At 33.2% G+C, this 13,238-nt stretch overlaps 1 protein-coding gene across 49 annotated transcripts in view; it reads left to right on the top strand.

Annotated features, from left to right (window-relative positions):
• Nucleotides 1-13,238, top strand: part of LOC127719523 (collagen alpha-1(XII) chain-like) — a 565,245-nt gene that overhangs the window by 212,737 nt on the left and 339,270 nt on the right. For 48 of the 49 annotated variants that reach the window (XM_052225688.1, XM_052225695.1, XM_052225692.1 and 45 more), the window contains exons 1-4: nt 5,445-6,122; nt 6,736-6,774; nt 10,951-11,595; nt 12,413-12,451. The exons of the other annotated variant lie outside the window; for it this stretch is intronic. In XM_052225688.1, coding sequence (XP_052081648.1) covers nt 5,489-6,122; nt 6,736-6,774; nt 10,951-11,595; nt 12,413-12,451 — 1,357 coding nt within the window. In that variant the 5' untranslated portion in view covers nt 5,445-5,488. Of the gene's footprint in view, nt 1-5,444; nt 6,123-6,735; nt 6,775-10,950; nt 11,596-12,412; nt 12,452-13,238 lie in introns of those variants that run through there. 49 annotated transcript variants of the gene reach the window in all.

Raw genomic sequence — 13,238 nt, 5'->3', positions numbered from 1 at the left:
AAATAATGTAAACTTCGTTGAAAATTAGACACTTGAAAGTGTTTAGAGGTGAAAAAAACGAGTGTTAAATTCAAAATGGAATTTGTCCTTGTGGTACTTCTGATTCTGGTGAGTAAAGTTTTATGCAGTTATAAAGATATACATACTCTGGTAGTAATGGTTGTAACTAGTGATTAATGTTCTCTTTATAATATTTATAGTGCTACATTTGGAGAATAAAAAATGTATATCAAAGATTGCTTGGAAAGAAAGAATGACTTTTAAACTGGTAAATATTTCGTGCATATTCAGGACAATAATTAACTAATTATTATTCTTATATGATTTGAATATCTCCAAATACTATAATGTGATTGGTCCGTTTGAATGTTTTGCTTGGTTAACACTCCGATGAACCATGTTGGCGAAACTAAGCTCATTACTTCTGCACTATGTGGATTTCAATATGATATGCTTATATGCGATACAGATGAATAGAATCCTGGGATTCCGAGAAAGTTCTAATTGAAAAAACAACAACAAATGTTTGGGTTAAGACTTTTAACGATTTAACACATTTTTCTAGAGAATATTGGTTTTAATCTGGGCCTTTGACCCACAAACGTACCAACATAAAATTATTATTCAGTTTGTGAGTTGAGCTACCTATTGTATTATAAAAATCAACAAATGTTTTCTAGAGGCTTTTGATACGTAGCGTGGACCGATTAACTCACACACCAAATACAAGTCACTTACAGACACATCACCGAGTGTATTTTTTATAGCTCTATGTGGCATTATCCCTACACGAGGCATAGGATTTATAACGTGACTACGTATTTATACATCCTGCAAAGCCAAACGTACGCCCCACGTCAGCAAAGGTTTTACCACTGGACGGGAAAGTCAACATATGCCAATATGGATTTATGTACATTTTGATGAGTTTCTATAACCTGTTTTCATTTAACAACCGGTTGAAGTGCTCTTCTAAAATACCTCAATAAAAAATATAGGCACTGCATAAATGCGAAAAACTAACATTTTTTACTAAATAAGTAAAGACTGAAAATGTATATCTACTCGTTGTAAACGTTTTCAAAGAGCATTATCCGAACAATCATATTCACTTTTACAGGCCTCCGATGTCATCAGTAAGTATTTTCTTAAACTATTTGTAACAAGTTTCCATTTGATGATTGTATACAACCAACATGTTTACATTTATAAATCAATAATCTATATTGAATTTTATGTCATCATGATGATACATTTGGACAGTAAAACAAATCAAGACAAATCCAAACAGCAATCTTATACACAGTTTGTTCTTGACCTAGTCAAGTAATGCGACGTAGTTCCCTCTCTTTTCAACAAAGTCGAAATAAAAGTATTGAAGGCCAAATAGAACATGAGAGACAATCACAATCATAGTAGAATAAACTTTATTCTAACTTACATTAGAGTTTAAGTTAAGAATTCGGACGGAAACAGTTACAATTATATGCAGCTATCTTGTTAGTAAATTGTGTATTTATATACAAGTTATTTGATATTTGTATGTTAACTTCGAAGCTTATCAGCCGAATATCTTATGTGTTAAACAATTTGACATATCAGTAAAACTAATAAATAAGTTATCTTTTTTACAAGACGATAACCCTAACCAGCCAAAATTATCTACCTGAGATTGCTCAATGGTATTGCGTACAAATGAACTAAGACATCTGAAATCTAGACAATGTATAAGATAATTTATACGATAGGAATTAGCTTTTCGAGAGAATTATAAAACAATCCTTCGATGATTATAAGTGTCTTATATACATCTTTAAAATTCGGTAGGTGCAACTACTTTTATAGGATGCACATAGATTATAGTTGTTGATGTAAATTCAGCTTATATTGACAATTCGCAAGAACAAAAACTCTCAGCATGAATCAACGTGTGACTTTTGCTTAGTGTACAATACTCCCAGCCAACCATACACCAGAGATTTTGAACAGCAGTTTCAATATGAAAATATGAATATGTAGTATGATTTCCAATGAAACATCTCTCCATAGATCAAAGGATAAACATGATGAAGACAGATGTTTTACAAAACATAATTAAAAATAAAAGAGAAAACAAATATCTTACATGACAACAACCAATGACATTCACTTGTCTACATACCAATGATTAGAAAGTTTATGAGCGCTCAACCATACATCTTACCTTGGACAGTAATGTAACAACACAACATAAGAGAAAACTGATATAACCAGCTGGTTAGGACTTGACTTGTCTCATCTGATCGGTTATTACACAAACACAAATCACAAAAAGGCAATGGACACAAAGTACCGATCTTAGACTGCTAGCAGTTGCTGAACGGTAGTCCAACGTTCTAATTTTGAATTTCCTATTCTCTTACAATCCATAAATCCATGTTATTATTTCGGAGTAAAGTTATCCTGTATTTCATTGACTTAAAAAATAAAAAAAGAAAATGTGGTATAATTGCCAATAAGACAACTCTCCACATGAGACCAAATGACATAGAAGTTTACAGCAATAGGTCACTGTGCGGTCTTCAACAATGAGCAAAACCCATACCGCATAGTCAGCTTTAAAAAGCCCCTAAATGACAAATTTAAAACAAACGAGAAAACTTACGGCCTGATTTACATGTATGTACAAAATAATGAGCAAAAAGCAAATATGATATATAATCCAATCTAAATGTACCGATCATGCCCCTTTCAGAAAAAAAAAATGGAGGTTTGGAGTGGTCGTATCAATCGTATTATATAGTAAAAATTTTAATTTTTTACCAAGAGTTCCAAGTGGTGAAGTTGAAATCATCCCTTCGTAAATATTACGGACGCCATCACGAGTTGATTCACTTTTATGGAATATCTGTTTTACAGATGACAACGGATATGTTCCAATTGTCGTAACTACAATCCCTTCCCCTTTTCCCCGAATGTGACCTACCGAATTAGACTTATCAGCGGGTTTGTACATACTTGTCAACACGACGGGTGCTACCTGTGAAGCCTTATCTGCTTTTCCTTCCGGAGCACCTGAGATCACCCCAGTTTTGCGTGTTGCTCAGTCTTGAGTTTTCTCTGTTGTGTTTTGTGTAATGTTGTTTGTCTGTTTGTCTTTTTCTTTTTGAGCCATGGTGTTGTCACTTTATTCTCGACTTATGAGTTTGAATAACCCTTTGGTATCTTTCACCTCTCTTTTAAAACAAACTGGTTAACTTCTAGCATGTATGTTGAGAAAAGATTTTCTGCAGGGATTATATATAGCGAAACTGTACAATTTAATTATGATTTAAAACCAAATTTATGCCTCTATAGTAAAATTTGTTCAGGTGAAAGACACTAGGGGATCATTACACCTTTGCCAAACTGTTACATTAAAACGCTTATAGAAGCCTCTGATAAAAACGAAGGTCAACAAGGGGACTATAACAATACACAGAGGGAAAATACAATATATCAATCATGTCAATCGACCCGATGACACATCTCACAAAAAAATGAAAATGACAAATGTGAAGAAATTGCCCCCTTCCCCCCCAAAAAATAACAATTTTACGTTACAAACAAACAACCCCGACCACAACATCAGACTCCTCCGGGAAAACAAACGTGCACGTGTTAATGAATTGGTACATGAACATATATGATGTGTTTTAACCAGTTTTTATGCACACTTATAGGAGTTATTGGGAGAAACTCGGAAGGAGTCATTTCCCATAAATGACCTTTTTTCAATTTTGCTTTTTAACATTAAACGATAATAGATATAGAGAAAATTTAAATAGCAAAACGATAAGCAAGACTTGATCTTATTTTACGTCAATATGGCTTAAATTGTCAGGCAACTCCCAGGGGTTATTGCCCGTTATTTAGGATTTTTACCCACTATTATTGGGAAAACAATACAGTAGCACAAAAGAAAATTAAATAAAACATTAATGATCAGCAAGAACTACAAATAAGTCACGAAATGGAAATTATCAAGTTACCCCTTATAAGATTTATTTCCCTTAAATGATCGTGATGTTTACCCATTATTGCATTTTTGGGACAAACTGTAAACAGCAAAAAGGATCATCAAAAAAGAGACTTTTAATCATGAATTATATTCTAGTCTTTAAAGTTGGAGAGTTTTTTTTTATCTTTATTCAGAAGCTGGAGTGTGGCTATTGTTGAAGATGCACATCAACTCAAATGTGCGACAAAGGCTCTTTAGAACCTCTAGTTATAGTTTTTAATACTGTTATCTTTTTTCATAATTGTTATTCATTAACTTAATATAATGATGTATTTCCCATTTGGTAATAGTGGTAAAAGTTTAAATTAAACTTTAAAAGCGCAATATCATAAATTTTTGACTGAGACATAAACAGTTATATATGAACCGAATTTACGTACATAAAGAGTAACTCTGTCTTCGATTATTATTTTAATAGACAAGCAACTTAGATAAATAATGAATCTCCTATTTTGGAGATTAAAACTTCACTACAAACAATGTAATTTTAGAAATTTAGCCTCATATTTCCACTGGAGATAGACCATGGACTTTGTAACTTTGTAATATCCCCAATTCTGTACTGCTGGATTTTCTAAGAATTGCTCATAGATTGAGTTCAAACCATGCAAATCATTTAATAAGAGTACTACTAATTTTGATAACAATTATTTAACAGCAAAAATACATGAGAAATAGTGGAGATACAATACTACAAAAATATTTTTCTCCAAACTAACTAGATGAATAAGCAATTATAATCCAATGGGAGTGTGGAGATAGAACAGTGTAGTTCTGACAAACCCGTAGAGTGTAGAATTCTCGTATTATAGTTGTATATGAAGATAGCCCATTGCAAATGAATCTCAAAATATATACCTGTCTCCTCTCCTTTTCTTCAAAAGTGGACACATACCACTATAAAAGAGGGACGAAAGATACCAGAGGGACAGTCAAACTCATAGATCGAAAACAAACTGACAACGCCATGGCCAAAAATAAAAAGACAACAGACAAATAATAGTACAGATGACACAACATAGAAAACTAAAGACTAAGCAACACGAACCCCACCAAAACTGGGGGTGATCTCAGGTGCTCCGGAAGGATAAGCAGATCCTGCTCCACATGTGGCACCCGTCGTGTTGCTTATGTTATTACAAATCCGGTAAATAGTCTAATTCGGAAGGTCACATTCGTGAAAAGGGAAGGGTATTGTAGTTACGGTCGACATAAGGAACATATCCGATATCATCTGTGAAACGATTATTCCATAACGGTCAACCAACTCGTGATGGCGTCCGTAAAATTTACGAAGAGATGATTTCAACTTCACCATTTGGAACTCTTGGTTTAAGGTTTACACGACGATTTTTACTTTTGATGATACTATTATCATAATTGTAAATTTTAAATCCAGCTTCAGATCATATACAACGTAGAAGCCGTGCTTTCAATAATTATCATTATATGCAAGATAGATCATACATATCTAGGTACTGTAAGACCAAAATAGACCTCGCTTTTGTGATTGATACCTCCAGAAGTATTCCACATGATGACTTTACACGACAAATACGTTTTATTGAAGACATTGTCAGATTTCTTGATGTCGGTCCAGACGCCACACGCGTTGCATCTGTTGCATTTAGTAATCATAACTTCCCAGAATTTGGGTTTAACAATTTTTCAAGAAAGCAAGACGTAATAAATGCAATCAAAAGAATTAAACATTCTCGGGGTGACGCCACCAGGACATATCTTGCTTTGGAATACACGCACTTTAACATTTATGGACGAAGTAATGGAGAAAGACTGGATGTACCAGATGTCGTAATTGTTTTAACAGACGGGAAAACAAATCCGGGCAGCTATGATACGTATGGCGATGAAAGTGGAAAGCAACAAACACAGATAGAGGCTGCCATCATTAAGGCTAGACCAGCGTTTATATTTGTCATCGGAGTCGGAAGTCTTGTAGATATTGACGAACTAAACGGCATGTCAAGTAATCCAGACGAAGAATTCACGATCCAAGTTTCCTCTTTTGAAGTGTTAAATACAGATACTGTCAAACGGACGTTATTATCGAGAGTGTGTGTTGGTAAGTAAGACAGCAACCGAACCACATTTATTAATTAAACGACGTTATTAAAAAGGTCAATATATACGACTTAAAAAAGACGGTTGTCTTCATCATATGTTAAGCTATACACCACAAATTTAAACATTTCTTGATGAATTATACAAGAAACGATCAAAACCATTCGAACAACACGAGACAGGCACACGAAACACAATGCAGAACTTTAATAGTTTTGAATATCTCAATCCTCTGCCTGTTGGACTATCAATAGTTTCAGAACTGAATCTATATAAAAGTAGACAATTTTAAATAGGTAAAGAAAATAATAATAAATCAGCAAAGGTAAAGCTATCTGCACTATAACAACTGTAAACACAAGACACAATAAGGTTACGAGGAATTCTCGTAATTACTGAACAAAGCTCAGAGTATTTGACCTGCTGATATCAAGGCATGACGTCCCGAACTCGCAGTGGCTGCACGTCATTTCATATAGCAACGTCATAAACAGGTAGACTCGATCTAATAAAATTGCATGAAGAAAAATATTTTGTATAGTGCTTAATTTGACATGTCTAACAACTACGACGGAAGATAATGATCTTGATGATAAATTGTTTATTATTTTCAGCTGTAGGAACCACTATTCCACAACCAATTTTGACTACACGTGAGTCTCTGTAGTTATTTTACTGATTGAATATTTTAAATTGTTTCTATATGTGAGTTTTCGTAACATTAATAAAAAGTCGAGGCGTATATGTAGATGAAATAGTATACCAACAACGTAATTAACAAGAAAAGGCATAAGATGTTGGAAGGTAAAAAACAATCGGCAACAGTCAATGTCTATAATTATATGTCAATTTAAAGGTGTCAGACCCCCTGTTCAAAATCCCTATCTATTCAACTAAATTTTGCAATTTTCACAGCTTTCTATATATTTTACCTTAAGTTTAACTTTATAGAAACCAGGTATATCCTGAATTGTACATATATCACCTTTATATATGCCAATTTTCAACCCATGTTTAAAGACTTGTAAGAAAGAACTACCCTCCGAAAGACAAGTACTACTAAAATTAACCCCTGGGTTTCTGGAAATCTTAAATTAGTATAATATTGAGAGCATTAATTCTCAATTTTTAATGCAAACTCACAGACAAGTATATTTTTGCTCACAATGGTCTAAATATATTTTTCTTTCACCAAAAGTTTCATTTCTGCAAAATTGTTAGTTAGTCTAAGTAAACAATGACATCGAACGCACTTTTTTGTCAGAGTAGGGCTACTTTTACATACGTTCTAAATTGGAGGAAGTGAATTGGTGGTCTCACACCTCTATATCACATTGGGTTTGTATATGCCAATGTCAGTTTTTCTTTTAGTATTAGTGTTATTGATTTATTCAACAAATTCCGCTGTCTTTTGAAACGACGTTCTCCATCCGACGTTGCTGTTAGGAACGCTTATGACGATTAGTTGCCCCGGGCAGGAATATGACTTGTGCAGATCTGATATGACTTTTATCCAAAAGCAAATGTAACAATTACAAATCTTTGCGTCCGTATTCAGTTGTATGCTCGTGCAGTTGACTTTTGTTTGTTTTTTTTTTCGGGTGATGGTATGGTGTTGTGTATGAAAGTTGTTGACGATGATGAAATTTACATGGATATAATTTTTTTTAGATTCCTCTGAATCAACTTTGCCTTACAAATTTGAAACCTGACAGTATTAATGAGACCTTATTCAAAAGGATATCTGAATTGATGTTGGCTTGATGGTATATAGGACGAGATCAGTCGCACAGGCATCCACAATATTAACTGTCGTCTTAGTCTTTTAATATGATCCACCGAAAATCCTATTTTTTCACCCATCTGATTAAACTATAAATAAAATAAGTAACTAAGTTATCTTTGTAATGTTAATCTAAAGAAGATAACCTCCCTAGCCTTAACTAATGTGCACGAGAGTTCTCACGTTAAAAATCAGATATATGTCCACAAAGTATATCATACATTATATATACACAAACAAAAAGTAGATAATGCATAACTTCTTTATAACAATAACACATTTTCTTCAAAAGATATCAGAGTCTTCCACATATTCCATATCAGAAGGTAAAGTTTTCCAGAATTGAACACAAGTATGCTAGTAATTTTTTGGGGCCCTTTATAGCTTGTTGTTCGGTGTGAGCCAATGCTCCGTGTTGAAGGCCGTACCTTGACCTATAATGGTTTACTTTTATAAATTGTAAGTTGGATGGAGAGTTGTCTCATTGGCACTCATACCACATCTTCCTATATCTATTCACATTGTCTTGTCTTAAATTTCAGTATGGACTTTAGTGGATCTAGCTGTGTTTCATTTATTGGACACAAATCGTAATTTTGAATGTTAATTCCACTTAAAGTGCTACCTCACACGAATCTTAATGTCAGTATTGAACCAACATGTGATTTCGCTTGTGTGCAAAACTCGTTTTGCCATGCACCCAAAATACAGGTGAAATTTAATAGCAGTTTATGGTTATGAATTTCCTTTTCCCTATTTATCTGCAACTACATGTAACTATGACGAGATTAAGTAATCGTAAATTTTCAATAATTTTGTTTAAATCCTGATATATTTGTTAATCAAACGCATTGATCATACCATTTTGTAACTTTATAAAAGACCGGGTTCCCTTGAAGAGATGTTGTATGATTTCTATTTCAACTAGTTCCACTCCTTCTATTTGTACAAAAGAGAACAGAAAAAGAGACAGTAAGATAGTGTCACAGATAAAGCTGCAATTATTTATTGACAAATATTAATGTTCAAGCGCAAAGGGACAAATTAACACAAAATTCAATAAACAGGTTCTACAAGTGGATGGGTCAAGATAAGGGTCGGGAATTTTTTCATGTAACACATGTAATAGGCGAACTGCAATACTATTGTAACGTTCAGATAGTGTGACACTCTCAATACACGAAACATTGGATTTAACGTCTCCACTTCAGTTGACCTAGGAGTAGTTATACAGTCGAACAGACACCTTTCTTTCATGACATTTATTTTCAATGTCGGAGTAGATAGGTCAATAGTACGAGCATATTTCTATATCCCAATTCAATCCTCATGGCTATTGAACATCTTAAAACGAAGTCTATGATCTTTTGTTTCTTAACTTATTGCAAATATATTTCCAAAATGATGTATTACTCCTATTTATTATTTTAACTGACCATTGGCATACTAGTGTTTGGAAAGACATGTTATGTTTAGATAACTGCCTTTTTTTTACATAATTTTAAGTATGGATTCGAATGCTCCCCTCATCATCTCCATTAAAACATTTCGGTGAAATTCTAAGTTCCGCCTATACCAATGTTGAACCTGTAGTTTAAAGAAGGCGTCAGATTACGAAGGGGTTGTCAAACAAATCGAAGAAGAATTGACAATGCTACGGCAAAAACAAAACAAACAAAAGACGACAAAAGACAAACAACAGTCTACAAAATATATCATGGAAAACCATGTGCTCTTGAATAGCTAGAATTACTAAAGCCTGTAATTATGCGGTTGTCCTTTTATGAAGTTTTTTCGTTTATTGTTTTATACATAAATCAAGCCGTTAGTTTTCTTGTTAGATTTGTTTTACATTTGTTATGCGGTATTGGTTATACTCTTTGTTGAAAGCAGTACGGGGATCTTTAGTTACTAACTTCTACGTCATTTGATCTCTAATGGGGAGTTGTTTCTTTGGCAATCAAACCACATCTTCTCATTTTTATATTTCAAATTTTTAATATGTAAGAAGGGGCATCAGAAATGAACCTTGAACCTAATTTTTCTACAACTCTAGATACTTCATAATTCGTGCCTCTTATAGAACACACAATCCCCAATGTTCTTATGTAAAACTACTAGATTATTATTACAAAGAATAATTGTATAACCCCGTCATGAAACAAATTAACATTTATTTTTATATCTACTTAAACATCTTCAGTATTCTGATTGTTGTCAGGAAACTCTCGTATTTTTTTTTTACTATGTAAACTTTTCGTCGAAGAAAACCTTCAAAATAGAATTTGAACAATGATTCTTTCAACAGGGAAACAACTTGAATAAACAAGGGATGGACTTCACATGACTCGAAAACCGTGAGTGATATCAGGTGCTTCTGAAAGGTTAGCAAATCCTGCTATTCATGTGGCATCAATCGTGTTACTCATGTATGTAAAAACCCGGTGATCAGTCTTATTCGGCAGGGCACATTCGAGAAAAAGTAGACTGATTGTGGTTACGACAATTGGAACATATCACCTACAATGTAGTAAAAAGATAAATACTCGTACTTATCTCCTTTAATCAAAGAATAACCAAAATCTCTGAAAAAAGTAGAAACAAAGACGAACATCATCGAACAATACCTGACTTGCTTCAGGCACAAATGTTATCTTCTCGTGTTTTTTTTGTTGTGTGTATTGTATCATACAATTGAATTACTATAGGCATTGTTTATTTAAGCATCATATCTTAAAAGTTTTTTATCAAAATAGTGATAGTATTTCTTCTTCTTTCACCGATCTCTTCTACGGTGATTGATAAAGCTTCAGTTCCTAAAACTGTTAAATGTCGGCGGCTATCATTCAATGAACTCGTATTCTAACCTCTATAGATATTTTTAGTAATAGTCTTCAACTTGGCTTGTTGTCGCGTTCATTTTAATTTCCAATTTTATATATTACAAAGTATCTATATTTAATTAATATCATTATTATTGATTTTATTATTTTATTGTAGTTATAACTATTACTATTTTTATCATTATCGTTATTGTAAAATGCAGCCTCAAATAACATACCGGACAGACCAAACAGATACAGATATTGTCAGACTAAAGTAGACCTAGCTTTTGTGGTTGATACATCAAGAAGTATACCACATATAGACTTTACACGACAAATACGTTTTATTGAAGATATTGTCAGCTTTCTGGACGTAGGTCCAGACAAAACACGGGTTGCATCTGTGTCATTTAGTAATTATAACTTCCCAGAATTTGGTTTCAACAATCTTTCAAGAAAGCAAGACGTAATGAATGCAATCAAAGGAATTAAACATTCTCAAGGTGACGCCACCCGGACATATCTTGCTTTGGAATACACGCATTTAAACATTTACGGACCTGGTAATGGAGAAAGACCGGATGTAGCAGATGTCGTAATTGTTTTAACAGACGGGAAAACAAATCCGGGCAGCTATGATACATATGGCGATGAAAGTGGAAAGCAACAAACACAGATCGAGGCTGCCATCATGAAGGCTAGACCAGCTTTCATATTTGTTATCGGAGTCGGAAGTCTTGTAGATATTGACGAATTGAACGGCATTTCTAGTAATCCAGATGAAGAATTCACGATACAAGTTTCCTCTTTTGAAGCGCTAAATACAGATACTGTAAAACGAACGTTATTATCGAGAGTTTGCGTTGGTAAGTAAGTCAGAAACCGAAAGACATAAATTATTAAACAACATCTTATTAAAAAGGTTAATACATCTTGTCTCCCCACATATGACAAGCAATACACAACGAGTTTAATAGTGTCTGAATGAATTTTACAAGAAAATGTCCAATGTCTACCAAGGACAAAAAACTCATGAAGACAATGACAGTAAACATTGTGACGAGGTTTCCTACTTTGGTCAGGCAAGTAAAATACAATGCGTTGTTTTACTGGATTTGTATATCTCAACCATCTGCCTTTTAATTTCCCAAAGTGGACTATCAATGAACATATTATCTATAGATTAAGAAAACAATAGAAATGAGCATAGGGAAAGTTATCTGCACTATAATAACGGACAACACAATAACAAAGTGCTTTAATGAAAAATGCCGAACTCCAATGTAAATTTTAAAAGTCCATAAAACTAAATCAAACGCTCGACTATATCAACCAACGGATCGAATGGGAAACAACCGTCATATTCCTGACATGGTGCAGGCATAACAACATCATTAATGAACTCATGGCACACTAACGTATTAAAGAATTCTCGCATTTATTGAAACTCAGCTCATAGTATTTGAACTGCTGATATAAAAAAAATACAATTGTTACTCTTATATCAGTGGCTGTATTTCAGAGTAGAAGTCATACGGTAACAGCATCAACAGGTAGCTACAATATATACAAATAAAAAACAACACATTCTGTGTAGTGCTTAATTTAACATGTTTTTAATTAAACAAAGAACATAATGATCATTATAACAATAAATTGTTTACCATATTTGTATTATTTCAGCTGTAGGGACAACTACTCCACAACCAATTTTAACCACAAGTGAGTTTATTCAGTAATTTTTAAATTGAGTAAAATTGTTTTATTTGTTTCAATATAAAAGGTTGTGCAGCATGAACATAAAAAATTTGAAACATTACAGTTTTAATGACACATTCTTAAGCCTTATATAAGCAGGTATCTGACTTTTTATTGACTTACTGGTATAAAGGACGAGCTCAGCTGCACATAAATACTAATCTCTTGTGTACACAATTATAAACCATGTACTCTTAATTAGGTTTTACCTTACCATAATACACTCATAAATCTAACTTTCGTTATAGTCTTTTAAGGTTATCCACCGAAAATCCTTTTTTCCATCCGACTGATTGAAATTATAAATAAAATAAATAACCAAGTTACCTTTACTATGTTCATTCAAAGAAGATAACCTGCATAGCCTTAACTAATATTCGTGGGAGTTCTAATGTAAAAAATCAGGTACACATCCGCAAAGTTTGTTATATATATCATATCTACACAAACACTTTTATGAAATAATAAATGTATTTGGTAAAGAATAAATGATACAGTGATCTGCGTACTTCATGCAAAAAAAAAAATACTTTTCTTCAAAAGATACCAGAGATCTACACAAATAAAAACAGGAGGTAACATTTTCCTGGCATCATACTTTAACCTAAAGTTGCATACATCAATAACATTAGGTCTTGGATAGAGAGTTGTCGTATTGGCAATCATATATTCTGATGATACATGTTCGTTAGGTTGCTGTCTAGTTGACGTATATTCATTATTTAACATAAATAACACACCAAATTGTATT

The sequence above is a fragment of the Mytilus californianus genome, unplaced genomic scaffold (assembly GCF_021869535.1).
Source record: "Mytilus californianus isolate M0D057914Y unplaced genomic scaffold, xbMytCali1.0.p SCAF_11, whole genome shotgun sequence".
Classification (NCBI taxonomy): Eukaryota; Metazoa; Mollusca; class Bivalvia; order Mytilida; family Mytilidae; genus Mytilus; species Mytilus californianus.
This window is presented reverse-complemented; position numbering and strand designations above follow the sequence as displayed.